Consider the following 13538-nt stretch of genomic DNA (forward strand, 5'->3'; position numbering starts at 1 on the left):
TGTTTTTGGGGTATTTTATATATAGAAATTTGCACAGTGGTTGTCATTACATTCCTTGTATCATCTCTCCACCATATTCTGATATTAATTACTCCAGTTATACTTTTTGGGTATGCAGCACATCAATAGTACCCTCAACTTCCTGGCATTCTAAACCCTTATCTTGCAAAACCTGTGTGTCCTGTGTGATGCATGAGGCTTCTCCTGAATCTCTGATTTGTGAACACCACAGTTAATTGAATTTCCTTGAATCCCCTCTACTAGCGTACAACAAACGTTTGGCTTCTATACATGAACACACAAGTCTTTATTTGCTTTCCAGGACTCTAATGTTGGATTTGATGCAGAGCCCCTTTATCATATAATATCCTTGCCCCATAACCTAAGCCAAATCTGCAAATGTCTTTCGGCTTCAGAGAGTTCCCATGTATTTCCAGATTAGCTGTTTTCGCTGGTAGGTTGTGGGTATGAGTCTATTGGGACATGCGTTTATATAATGCACACTTCAAAAGGGTTGTTAATTTGGGCATTGTCGAAGAATGTGACCAAGTATCTATGTTAAGGCATTGTTCTTTAGCATCCCAAGGTCCCATTCCCTTTTACCATCCTGATGAGAGAGTTCTTCATTGTTGCCCATGATATGGCCTTTTCTGGTATTTCTTCATCTAGCAATTAGTTAATTAAAATGTGCGCCTGGGAATTCATATAGAGCTGCTTTATTAAAAATATAAACTCATTTGGAAAGCCACATTTTTCTAAAATTGAAAACAGACAGTTCCAAGGGACTAGGTCGAATGCTTTTTCGGCGTCTAAAAACCAGGCCTGAGCCTCGATCTTGTTTGTATAAAAAAAAAGTCCAATGCTTCTAATAATTTTTTTTTTATTGGTATGAAGCTGTCTCCCTGCTATAAAACCGCACTGATCCATCCCTATAATTGAGCCTACCATTCTATTTAATCTATTGGCGAGACGTTTGGTAACATTTTTATAGTGTGCATTTAAACGACTTATGGGCCTGTAGGAGTTCACATTCTCGCTGTCTTTATCCTTTTTAGGTCTCGGCTATAACGCGCTGAAAGCGCGTTCTCGCCAGAGAACTATTGTCGGCGTCTCAGCAGTCTGAGACGCCGAAGTGAGACGAGACCTGGCCGCGCGCAGCGTTTCCCCATAGGATAACGTGCGCGCGGCCAGGTCTTGTATCCAGAGCATGCGAATGCAGCCCGGATCGCGACGCGCGCCTGCTGGTATGCAAGGGGAGTCTGCATACCAGCGCGCGGTGCTGATAACACACACATGGCTGCCCCTTGAAGCAGGCTTCTTTTCTTCATCCGCCGCCTACGTTGGTAACGTTAAGCCCATATTACATTGTGTATCAGAAAACCTACATGTCCTTGCACCTTCTATAATCTGTTATCCTCAAGCATGGCGTCTACGCAGTGACAACTTTGCAAAAAAAAATACTATACGCTTTTAACACATTGATCGCTCGACGTACTCCCACAACCTCTCAATCGATTTCTACGGTAAAAACATTTTTATAATTAAAAGCTGTTGCAGTCTAACACCACAGACCAAATCGCTGCTTCCGCTCTGATCTATTTTTTTTTCCTGTCGTATAAAAATGAAGACGCGCTGTGCCGAATAATGAAAAGATGGATCTTCGTGTCAGGAATGCAGGCATGTCGGTGGCAACATGAGGGACACAATGTCCAGAAAACTGGCTCGCACCCCTGCCTTGTGCCTGGCCTGGCCCGGCCCTCGTTTGTCTCCAGCAACAAACAACTGGATTCATCAAGCCTTGTTGCAGCAACTTCTTGTCACAGCCCATTACCAAATCGCATACAGTTATATATTCCCCTAATTGGGCTTCTAAAGTATCATTAACATGTCTCTTGATCATTAGCATAATGTATGAGGAGTCCTGCTCCCACATGCCTCGACTTTGTTAACTCGGTAATGGGAAAAAAGCGAAAGGAAAAAAAGCCCTTGAAGATTGTCGCCAGGATGAACGGCCTATATCTGCAACATTTATTTAACCCCCCCCCCCCCCCCCCCACCCCAATTCCCACCCCTCCACCTCGGTGTAAAAACATTCAATGGTGCAAACAGATACTTATGCACTAAACACGAGTGTCCTGGCCATTCCTAGATCAGTGCATGTAAAGAGCAAACGTTCTTTTATTGACTCGCTGCAACAGGGTCTGCTCGACATAACCTCCTCAGGGGAGTGTGCATAGGTGGCAGCTGTTTTACTTTGATCTGCCGAGCGGCACGTTTCCCATGTGATCACATTTGTTTATTTTTGAGATTGCTCAAAAGTGTAGCGTGTCCTTCTACCGGGTTTTTTATCTTTTATTTTTTATTTGTATACCATCTTACTTTTCGGCGGAAAAATTAGGGTTTGCTACTTCACGAGCTGTACACATTTGTGTAACATTGCAAATTCACCAAGTTTCACCAATGGCAATTGACTAATGCACAATTTTAATATATAAACCGGCACTATTGGCACTGATGCCCATTTGGCCTGAATGCCCTGTTCACAAAGGTCTGTATGTCACTCTAAATTATGTGTAAATGCCATAATACAACCAGCACGTGCTGTTTCCACTTCTCTCATTCGCTCAGCCCCCCGTTCCTCGGAGCACAACACTGCCCCCTAGAGGTGAATGCGTCCACCGCCTGCCAAACCCGGCAATACAGCATTGTGAGAGCTTTTCTTTCTATACAATGATACCATTTGTCAGACAAAAATGTACAGTGTTTTTTCTAAAGCCATCATGAATAAACCAGTGCTGCGGTTCCTCTGGGGGGCAGCCAGGCGGATTAAATGAATCAGAAAGCCCTCGGAGATGGTGTGCCCCCCTCAGTCCTTCAGCTCCTGGACAATTATTCAAGGCCCAGCTGCGGGGAAAACAGATGGTGAGTGCGCGTTAGTGATATGGATTTGGGGTGAGTGCACGTTAGTGATGTCGATTTGGTCGCGCGCACCGCCACCCACCGACACGAGCAGCCAGCCCATGAAATGCTCCACACAAGAGCGCGTTTGGGCAGGGGTGCCATTTGCAAGCCAGATGCCGGCAATTTTTAGAGCCAGCTAAGGCGTCCATAAAAGGAAGGAAGGCAAATATTCTCACGCAGAAGTAACATTTACACAGATCCTTGTTTGGGCTCAGGCAAAGTGGCGCAGGAGTTTAACTTTTTGGAGTGGTGAATTAAACTGTTCTTTCGTGGGTTTGGCACCGTGCAATGGAGACGGACACAGACACCACCACTCCCATGCACACACGGACACCACCACTCCCATGCACACACGGACACCACCACTCCCATGCACACACGGACACCACCACTGGCATACACACACGGATACCACCACTGGCATGCACACATGGACACCACCACTGCCGTGCACACACGGACACCACCACTGCCGTGCACACACGGACACCACCACTGCCGTGCACACACGGACACCACCACTGCCGTGCACACACGCACACCACCACTGCCGTGCACACACGCACACCACCACTGCCGTGCACACACGCACACCACCACTGCCGTGCACACACGGACACCACCACTCCCATGCACACACGGACACCACCACTGCCATGCAGACACGGACACCACCCGTGCTTAATTTGTAAAAAAAATAAATGCCAGGGTTTTCATTTGTAAAAAATTAAGTGAAAGGGCACTCGTCAGGAGGCTACTGTAGTTTGGCATACACATTACGCGACTTTGAGCTATTGGCATTGTAAATGACACTGACTTTTATTTATGTTTTGGTTTTTAAAACATAAATAAAAGACCTTGTCATTTACAATGTTAAGACCTTAAACTCGTGTTCATTTACAATGCTAATAGGTCTAACTTTTGCAATGCCGAGACCGTTGCATTGTAAATGCTTGTTTAAAATGCTGACCACTACTGCTATACGAAAGGATACGGGCGGATCACCCCCTTGTAATAAATAATTTGCAAGTCTTAAAAGTTTGGGATTAAGTATTGAAGCAAATCTTTTTTTAAATTTTGCGGGAAAGCCATCCTCCCCTGTAGCTTTACAGGTACGGCAAGGAGCTGATAACTAAATCTAGTTCTTCCTTCGTAAACTCAGCTAATAATATTTCTCAGAATTTCTTGTCCAAAACTGGAGTTGGCAATTCTTGTGAAAATGCATTGATTGCTTCTGAGGAAACATGATGGCATGTTTGGTAAATGTCCTTGCACATGTTTTAGTTGCTTTGTACCAAATATTTTCGATCCCATTTCGAACTTGCTTCTCCTTTGCCTGCCAGGCTAAGAGTCCTCCTGTGTATTCGCTATCTTCATAGCCTGTCTGGAGGTAGATCCTACTTGCTATATCACCTAATTCATAATAAAATTCCCTCATTCTCATTTTGGATGTTAGTACTTGCCTAGTATTTGGGCTCCTATTCCTGAAGTACTCTTGATTCGCCGAAGCAAGCCGGTTTTCAATCTCCATTCTCTCCTCCTTTTTAGCCCTTTGTCGCGGAATATCCTTTGAGGTGATTATGCCTCTTAATGTAGCCTTAAATGCTTCCCATATTACATTAATTGGGGCAGCGTCTTTATTTATATTAAAAATGAATTTCCTTCTCTATTTCTGTGCACCATTATTCATCTGCTAGATTAAGTTTGTTAAAGTACCACCTTCTGGATGCGCCTTCATCTGCCTTTCCTACAGCAATTTCTATTTTGATTAAGGCGTGATCTGAGAAAGCATTTAAAATATGTTATTATGGTTTATTTTCCTGTGAAGAAACGTCCATCTACCACCCGGATCTGAGTGTGATGCTACAACATGGAATTAAACGTGCTTGTCTAGAAAGATGCCCACACCCCTCTGGGCTATACCTGATACAGATGCGCAGTAGAAGCCTGCCCAGTTCTTAAAAATTTTACTGACTTCTAATAAGGTTCGAAAATGTCTCTTGTATAAAGATCACATCAGGATGATGACCTTTCAGCCAGCTTTCTACTGCACAGGCTTTACGTCTATTATTTAAACCGTTCGCCTTAAAGGACAGAATTGCCAATTTATTCCAATTCATGATAGATCTTTAAAATAGGAGAAAATTACTTGCATGGACCAAAAATAATACCCCAAGATTTAAATGATAATAGTGGGTACATATCTTACCACGACAAATACAAACTAAAGTGCAAATTGTGCCATATGCGCATAATACGCATATGAGCAGCAGTTCTGGATAGTAACCAGAGATTTCTTTTCCTAATAGCAATAGACAGGCTAAAGTATTCTCGGTAGCGACCAAAACATACTGTGTTGCAAGCTAAAATACAAGTCGTTCCAATCATGCAAATCACGCAAATATTAGACCAATACCCTATGGTGCAAATTTTGCCAATTGTGTAAAGTATAATCACGATGATGCCCCATCCCTTCACTTTTCTCAATTGTGTAAAGTATACATTGAGCAGCATATAATATTCAATAAATAGGAAACCAAGAAAAACATTCCCCCCCCCTCTTCCATATGATAGTCAAGTTAGAGTGCAGAGTGCAATGTACAGTGTGCAATATAGAGACAACATATTAAGCAGCATCGGCCTAAGTCAGCCAGCTAACTTCCTCCTGTTTCTTCCTCTTAAAAACATTGAGGAAAATGTTCCCGCTCATTGCATATAAACTCCAAAAGACCGTTGTAGTGGCTCTTTCTATTCAAACTTGACTACTGCAACGCGCTCTGTGAGAATTGACAAGGCACAGGAGAGGAAGCTGTAATCATTGCAAAACGCCGCTGTCAGACTGCTCATGAACATCCCTAAGGGACGCACCACATCAGAGGACATCAGAGCTTTACACTGGCTCCCCGTCCAGCACTTCCTGGGATTCAACTCCCCCAGGGCCGTACCCAACTCATCATCCGACAGAGGCCTATCTGATTGGTCCCGCACCTCATCCAAGACTGTCTTAGGGGGAAGGTCATCAATGAACTTTGTAATAACCGCAGCTGCGAGACATTCTTTTGGCACGTATAGGTCCTCCTAATATGCCGCAAAGCTCTCTGCAATAGCCGGGGGCTCAAGAATCCGTGCCGTGCTCCCGCAGGGTCCAGGACATGTGGCAAAGGCTGGGCATGCAGGGTACCTTGGCACAGGCGGTGGAGTATCTTGCTTGATTTATCCCCCCCATTGATAGACCCTACTACACCTTGCCAGCCAAGCCTGACGAGCCTCATCCATCAGCAGTGCTGCATATTGTTGCTGAGCCAACACTAGTTGATGTCTGGCCGGGCCTCCATCCGCCTCCCGACCCCTGCGTTCCAGCGCCTCCACTTCTGGCTCCCAACGCACCAAGTCCTTCTGCCGCTACCCCTCGCAGCGTGGGTTTCACTGCCTCCCAAAGCACCGCTGGGGATTCGACCGACCCCACGTTAACAACCAGATAATTATCTATCTCTTTAGCCAAACGGTCCCTGTATTCCTCCTTTTGCAGTTGCCACCCCGACATACGCCATCTAAGTGGCTGCCACCCCAGGCCAATCCGGAATGTGAGAGCAATGGGCGAGTGATCTGACAATCCTCTGGGCATAATATCTGCTGACAACACTCTGTGCACTAGCCCCCTGGGAACAAATATGTAGTCTAGCCTCGAGAAGGAGTCGTGTGCTGTGGAAAAGTAAGTGTACTCCTGGCGAAGGTCATGTAGGTGTCTCCATACATCCGCCCAGTCTAGCCCCGTTACCAGGGAGTGTAGTTTGTTAGGGGATCCTCCCACCACAGCAGCATCCCCGCTCCTCAATCTCTCCCGACCCAGCTCCATCACATCATTCCAGTCCCCCCTACAACAGAGTGTATCCGGCATATCCCCCCACAGTGTTAGAAGTTGTTCCACTAAAGACCACTGTAATGGCGATGGAACGTACACGCTGGCCAGCGTCAAGACGTCGCCCCCAATTCTGCCCTGTATAAAGACATACCTTCCCTGTGTGTCTGACCAAAGTCTCTCATGCGTATAGGGGACTCTGCGGTGGATCAATATCGCTACGCTCATTGCGCCCCGTGTGAAACCTGAATGAAATATGTAAAGGTATCCATACCGCTGTAGGCATAGGGCTTTAGTACCCAGCAAGTGTGTTTCCTGGAGCAGGAGCACGTCGGGCCCAGCTCGTTTGGCATAATGAAGAATGGCCCCTCGCTTAACCTCATCCAGTGCCCCACGAACATTCCAACTAACTGCGCTCAGGGAACCAGGGGTTATCTGCCTTTCCATCTTCGTGCCAGACATATCCAAAGACTTATGCCCTCGTGGCCTGTGCATGGGTACCCTGGTGTGTACGATGAGTTGCAAGCAACCAGCATGGACGCGCAATCAAACAAATAGAACAAGCCCTAGCCCCAAAAGCCCCTACCCCCCCACCCCACCTCATACCTCACAAACATGGAAGTATCTGTCGCGGTCGGATAGGAGCCAAGTGCCCAACCGGGGGACATGAACCATATCTTCCAATGGATCCCCAACTAGCCACCTATAACTCTCGGGCCTTACCCCTTCCTGCCCACCACTGCGTGACCTGGTTCTCAGCCCAAGAAATGTGCCTATTTGGACATCAAAACACAGTCTCTAGAGTCCCAGTCCCTGCCGAACCCACTAATCAGTCTGCCTAAGCCTGGCTTTCTGGTGACAAACCCCGCTGCCGGAGGGCGGAGCTGGACAGAGAGCGACCCCTGAACCTCGATCTCCTGTTACCTCTCCGTTGGCCTCGGGCCCCCTCCGGGCCACCTCACTCGACGATGAGTCTGATTCCCTGAAAGGTGGTGTGTGGACTCGCACCCGCACAGTCTCTTCAGTCCATTTAAAGACTTCCTCCGGAGAAATTGAAGAAATACGTGCGAGATTGGTAAACTACTCTAAGGCGGGCTGGATACAACAGCGCATATTGGAGCTAAAGATCTCGGCGGCGTGCTTTGGCCGCCAGAAAGGATTGTCGCTGCTGCTGCACCAGGCACGTGTAATCCGGGAATATGAGGATGCTTGCGTTATCACAGGTGAGGGATTCCTTAGCTCTGGCCTGCTTCAGAATAGTGTAGCGGTCCATATAATTCAAGAACTTGGCGATGGTGGGCCGCCGGCGGGCCCCTTGCGGAGACTTCTGCATGAGGGCCTTGTGGGCCCGCTCCACCACGAAGCAGCGAGAAATGGCATCTGGGGGGGCCCAGCCCTCCAGCCACTGTGTCAGGAAACGCTCCACGCTATCTCCCTCGCATCCCTCCGGGAACCCCACAAAGCGAAGGTTGTTGCATCCTCCGCCCACAACGCCAGACCTTTCTGAATCTTCTCCATAGCTGCCACTTTCTTCTTTAATGTCGTGACGTCATCCTCCACCTCCGATATGCGGGTCTCGGTCCCCGTGATGCGTTCCACTGCATTGCTCAAGTCCTGCCTCAGTAGCATGACATCAGAGCCCACGGCCCCGATCTTGGCGTCCAGCATGTCCCTGGACTGGGTAATGGCCGCCATGAGCGCCACATTGTCTGGCACCTGGCCCTGAGACCCCGCAGTCCCTGACGCAACAAACTTGTCAATTGTGCCCTCCTTAGTGTGGCCTCCTCCACCCTAATCGCGTGTCATCGTCGTACAGTATGTTTTCCCCAGGCACTCAGCGGTGGCCACTCAGGGGGCCAAGCGTGGAAATAGCCCGATATCCAGGAGGCGTATCCCCAAATCGATGGGCTCTCCCTCCAGGCCCCTCAGCAGGTTGCGACTGCCACGGGGGCATGCAAGATGGTCGCCAGGTCACCTTCGTCTCACGCACGGAGGGTCTCCCCTCTCTATGGCCCGACCCGACCACCAATGGGTTCCACTGACCCTGGCAATGTCCGGGGCTCCGCTAATGCTGCTGTACCAGTTATGCCCAAGGGTACCTTTGCCTGGGGGCTGTGCTGCGTCGCCCTCCGCTGCTTCTGGGGCGCCACTGGGCGGCATGTCGGGGAATATCCAATGCCCGCAGCGCACCACTATCGCCAGGCGGCCTCGAAACTCTTGTTATTCCTGAGCGGGTGGCTGGACAGTCGTGGGCCCCTGGGTGTCCGCCGGGGCAGTTAAGAGTATTATGAGGGGGGTTATATTGGCACCCCCTGAGCCACCGCCACACCCCCAGGCTTGTCAGGCTGCTCACGGCCGCCCCGGGGCTCTGCAAGATGGCTGCCGCCTTTCCTCGGCCTCTCCCACCCAGGGACTCTGCCGCTGCAGCCCGAAGCTGCCACCAGTGCTCGCCTCCTCACACCGTCTGCCGCCATGTCCCGACTTCCCCCAGTGTGACAGCCCCAGAGAGGGGGGGGGGGGGGTCAGGTGCTGACGCAGGACTCTGGGCGCCGACCCTCCTGCGGCACTCCCACCAGCCGCGCCGTCGTCCTGGTCCCCTACTCGGCCGGGCGAATCACGGGAGGCCCCGGCTCCTCCCAGGCCGTCCCTTTACTAGGCCGCTACAGTATGCGGACCTCTGGTCGCCGCCGCTCCTCCTCCATGTCTCCCGCTCACGTCAAAGAACCACTCGGGTGTTCTATGGTTCTCTGGCGCAGGGCACACCGCAGCTGATGTCCATAGGCAGGATATTATTGCAGGATATTGGAGGGCTGGTCTGAGTGCGATTAAACCGCGACCGCCATCTTCGCTGGCGAAGCCATGCCCCCGAACATCAAGCATTTTGTGTCTTGTGGTGTTGCTGCAGACTCGTATCTGAACACACCCATGTATATACTTATTTTCTGGCCACACCTTGCAGACTATCAGGGCGTGTTGTAAACTATGGAAGTCATATCAGCCAAGGAATATGATGGGATGCACATTTTTTTAATCCTGCGTGGTCGCTGGAGCAGCAGGAGGGCCGTCTATGTGCAAGACCATATTTTGTATGTTTCTGGTGATCCGTGTCACCTGGTATTTGCACCATGCTTTCACTGCTTGGGGCCGGAATTGGTACATTTGCGTCTCTGCTATGCAGCTGATAAAGCCATGCACATTTTATATATCTTTGTACCCACATCTTTTTCAGCAGAGTGTAGCGCCCCCTATTAATGTATCTCGACCCAGAAGTAGTGTGACCACAGGCTTGTAGTAAAAGGAGAAATGTATGAACTCGCTCTGCATGAATGGAAGCCAGCCAGTGAGCACCCATGAAAAACTATGTGTTGCTGGACGTGATATAGAATGTAATACTGTATGCATTGTGTGCCACACACAGAACATTTTATGTTGGAAATGTTTTTCCAGAGAACTTGTCTGAAGAACTTTAGACGCACCTTGGACAATAACTAGGAGGCCCAGTGATGGTGAAGGGTGACTAGGGAGTTGCACAACCATTGTTTCTTGAATGGTGTATGCAAACTCCTGAAAAATATGTAATGGGATTCAGAAATTTAGAAATGCATAGGGACCGATTGAATGACCAAATGCGTAACGCAGGTGTCCTGGTGAGCAGTGCATTTCTTATTGAAAAATATTGAGCCACTACCCGTCAGATTTTCATTATGTACCCGTTGACTAATGCAGAGGCTTGTTTTTTTTAGTAAAGTCTCATTAAGTAGCTTTTAGGTCTCTCCTACTCATAACTTAAGTTTGAACGGTTTGTTTTTAATAGAAATATTGTGTACAGTACCAACTACGTAGAGTGGGATTTCAGTCAGCCAGTTACTCATGATTGGTTTATTTACCCCACACTTCATGTTGCTTCATCCTCCCAAGCTTTCCCCACCACAACATCCTCTTCAGCTTTTTTTTTTTTTACCTCCCACTGGCCTTCTGTCGCTCTCCATACTACTTCGTCTCTTTTTTTTTTTAAATAAAAGATTGAACATCTGCCATCTTGGGATGGTAAATAAAAGAAATCAAAAGCCACCACAGCATTGATGTATTTGTGCTTATACCTGGTGATGCATGGATGTGTAAATTTAACACTGGGACCAGCCACTTTGACTTTTTTGTTTTACTTGTTTTTGCTGATGCTGTTAGTCATTGGCAACAAGCATTGGCAAAACAAAGAATTCAGCGAACTCTTTTGGCAGGCGAAACCTAATGGCTTTGCCTTTTAGTAATTTTTTAGTCATGTTAACTTTGATCTTTAATACCAGTATAGACAATGCCACGATACCTCATTGTGTAGCATAGCTTTATAAATGCTAAATCCAAACACCTGGAGCAGGATGGAGCGCACATCATGGTAAACCTTTTAGTCAAAACTCTTCAAAGCTTGCCTATATTTGAAATGTACACAATATTGCAACTAGGTCTAAAACTGCATTGCAATTGACATCTCAAGTAAAAAAATATTTACCCACAAGTGAACTGTAGTGCTTAGTTTTGCCCATTGTGCACCAAACGTGCAAAACTGCCATACATCTGTTCAGTGAAATAAGCTGTATTTTTTTTAATAATAAATATGCTCTTTTGTTAGAGGTTTAATATGAGTGTTTCTCTCCTTACCACAGGTACTCTGGAATGGACACAAATGCTTTAAAAGGATTTTCAGAGCATTCTGTTTTTTTGGGAACACCAGCAATGGCAACTGGGCTGTCAAACGTTGGAAACTCTTTTAGTGGACCGTCTCATCCTACTATAGTTTCTGGACCTATTAAGTATCATACCTCTGCTGTGGAAGAGGACGATGATGTTGTTTTTATTGAACCTGTACAAATACCACAGAACCCTCCTCCTCCAGTTACATCAGATCAGCGAAGCAATACATTTCCATCCTCTAGGATAGGTGAGATTCAGATACATGACCTTAGATCAAGGCCTCCTCCGAAGGACGTTGATTCTCAGAGGGAAAGCATAAGTGAGACCATAATCATTGATGATGATGAGCCTGAGCCTACCCAAGTGCAAGATACTATTGCATCAGGCTTTAATGAAAGGCGAATAGCAGATTCTAACAGCTCTTCCAATTTTTCAAGGAGTAAGGTAAATGCTGGATTGGGTGCCGGTGGGATAACCACAGAACCAGACTCTGAAATCCGAATTGCAAATGTCACCACTTTAGAGACTGGTATGAGCACAGTAAGTGATGGTCGCCTCGGAAGTACAGAAGGACGTGATATGAACCTAATGATTACACATGTAACATCCTTACAGAATTCCAATTTGGGAGATGTATCCAACGGACTGCAGTCAAATAATTTTGGTATCAATATTCAAACGTATCCTCCATCTTTAACTTCACCGACCAAGACTGGTGTAGGACCTTTTAATCCAGGTAGAATGAATGTAACAGGAGATGTTTTTCAGAACGGAGAGTCTACTACACACCATAATCCTGGTGAGTATTTACTTAACTTGGCTGTCGAACATATTTATGGTAATCTGAGAGTACATGCTTTGGTGGTTCAGGTGCTCTAGCAAGTATGGTGGTGGCGATCGTATACTATATGTACTACCTTAATTGTATTATATAGTTTGCCAACAATTTGCAAAAAATACAAATATATGCAATATAAAAATTATATTAGGTGACTGCCTCTGCCAATTTTATTGCCTACGTCCCTTCAACAGCACTACAAGTTGCACATAAGGCTTTCACATAAGATAGACTCCTTAGAGATGGACTTCTAAGACCACACAAAATTGTATCCTGGATGTCAGTCCACGTACATTTAGTAACGGGAAATGTAACACTTCTTTTGGTACTTTCCAATGGGACATAAAGCAATATGGTGTGTTGTTGTGTCTGTTTTAAAATAAATGCCAGATAACAGAACAAAACTGATCTCTTTTGGCCTTTAGTCACAAGTGAACTCCGGAAACTGCAATATTCCAAAATGGAACATCATAGACACCTGGATTCACCCCAGCTTTATATATGGCTAATAATAATCTAGCTGCATCAGCAAGTGGATACACTCTAAATTTCTTGATTGTCTTAGTCTCTACTTACATTAATAATTCTTAAAGCTTACACACTTTGTGCATTTAAATTGCTTTCTAGTTCATGTTGGTTATCAACATTCTCCCTCTGCTCCATCATTTCCAGAATATCAATGAGGAGCAATGTACACAAATAGTGTTTCCAATTTAAATAACTTCCCAGAGAGTTGTTCTCTTCAGAGCCAAATGTCAGTTCCAGCCTTATTGCCTAAATTGGTCATGTGTTCTACAGGAGTAACAGCCTCCTCCAAAGCTGGAGATTCATTTGCAACAAGGTTGAGCTTGATGCCAGGAAACCGCACCAACTCTCCTAAAGTGAAAGTAAGCATTACCACACCAGAGTAACGTTTTTCCTGAAGACATTTGTTAATATCCCACTAGTTAACAATTGATTTCTTTGAGGCTACCAGCCGAGGTCCCAATTGTTTACTTCTTAGCATTAGTGCCCACATTTCAGGACCATGCATTTGTAGAAACTAACTGTTTTAACTGGGTCTAGCAACCACGGATTCATGTCATTTCTGTGCACAAAGCAAAGAACCTTTGGCATTTTCTAAATTGACCTTAAGACTGCTGACCTTCGAATAGCCCTCCAAAAGGCAGGCTTCTTTGCAGCATGTATGAT

At 46.6% G+C, this 13538-nt stretch overlaps 1 protein-coding gene across 1 annotated transcript in view; it reads left to right on the forward strand.

Annotated features, from left to right (window-relative positions):
• ZMYM2 (zinc finger MYM-type containing 2) overlaps positions 1-13538 on the forward strand; it is an 893704-nt gene that overhangs the window by 137136 nt on the left and 743030 nt on the right. The window contains exon 2 of the mRNA XM_078658875.1: positions 11482-12308. Coding sequence (XP_078515001.1) covers positions 11492-12308 — 817 coding nt within the window. The 5' untranslated portion in view covers positions 11482-11491. The remainder of the gene's footprint in view (positions 1-11481; positions 12309-13538) is intronic.

This window comes from Lissotriton helveticus, chromosome 8, assembly GCF_964261635.1.
Source record: "Lissotriton helveticus chromosome 8, aLisHel1.1, whole genome shotgun sequence".
Taxonomy (NCBI): Eukaryota; Metazoa; Chordata; class Amphibia; order Caudata; family Salamandridae; genus Lissotriton; species Lissotriton helveticus.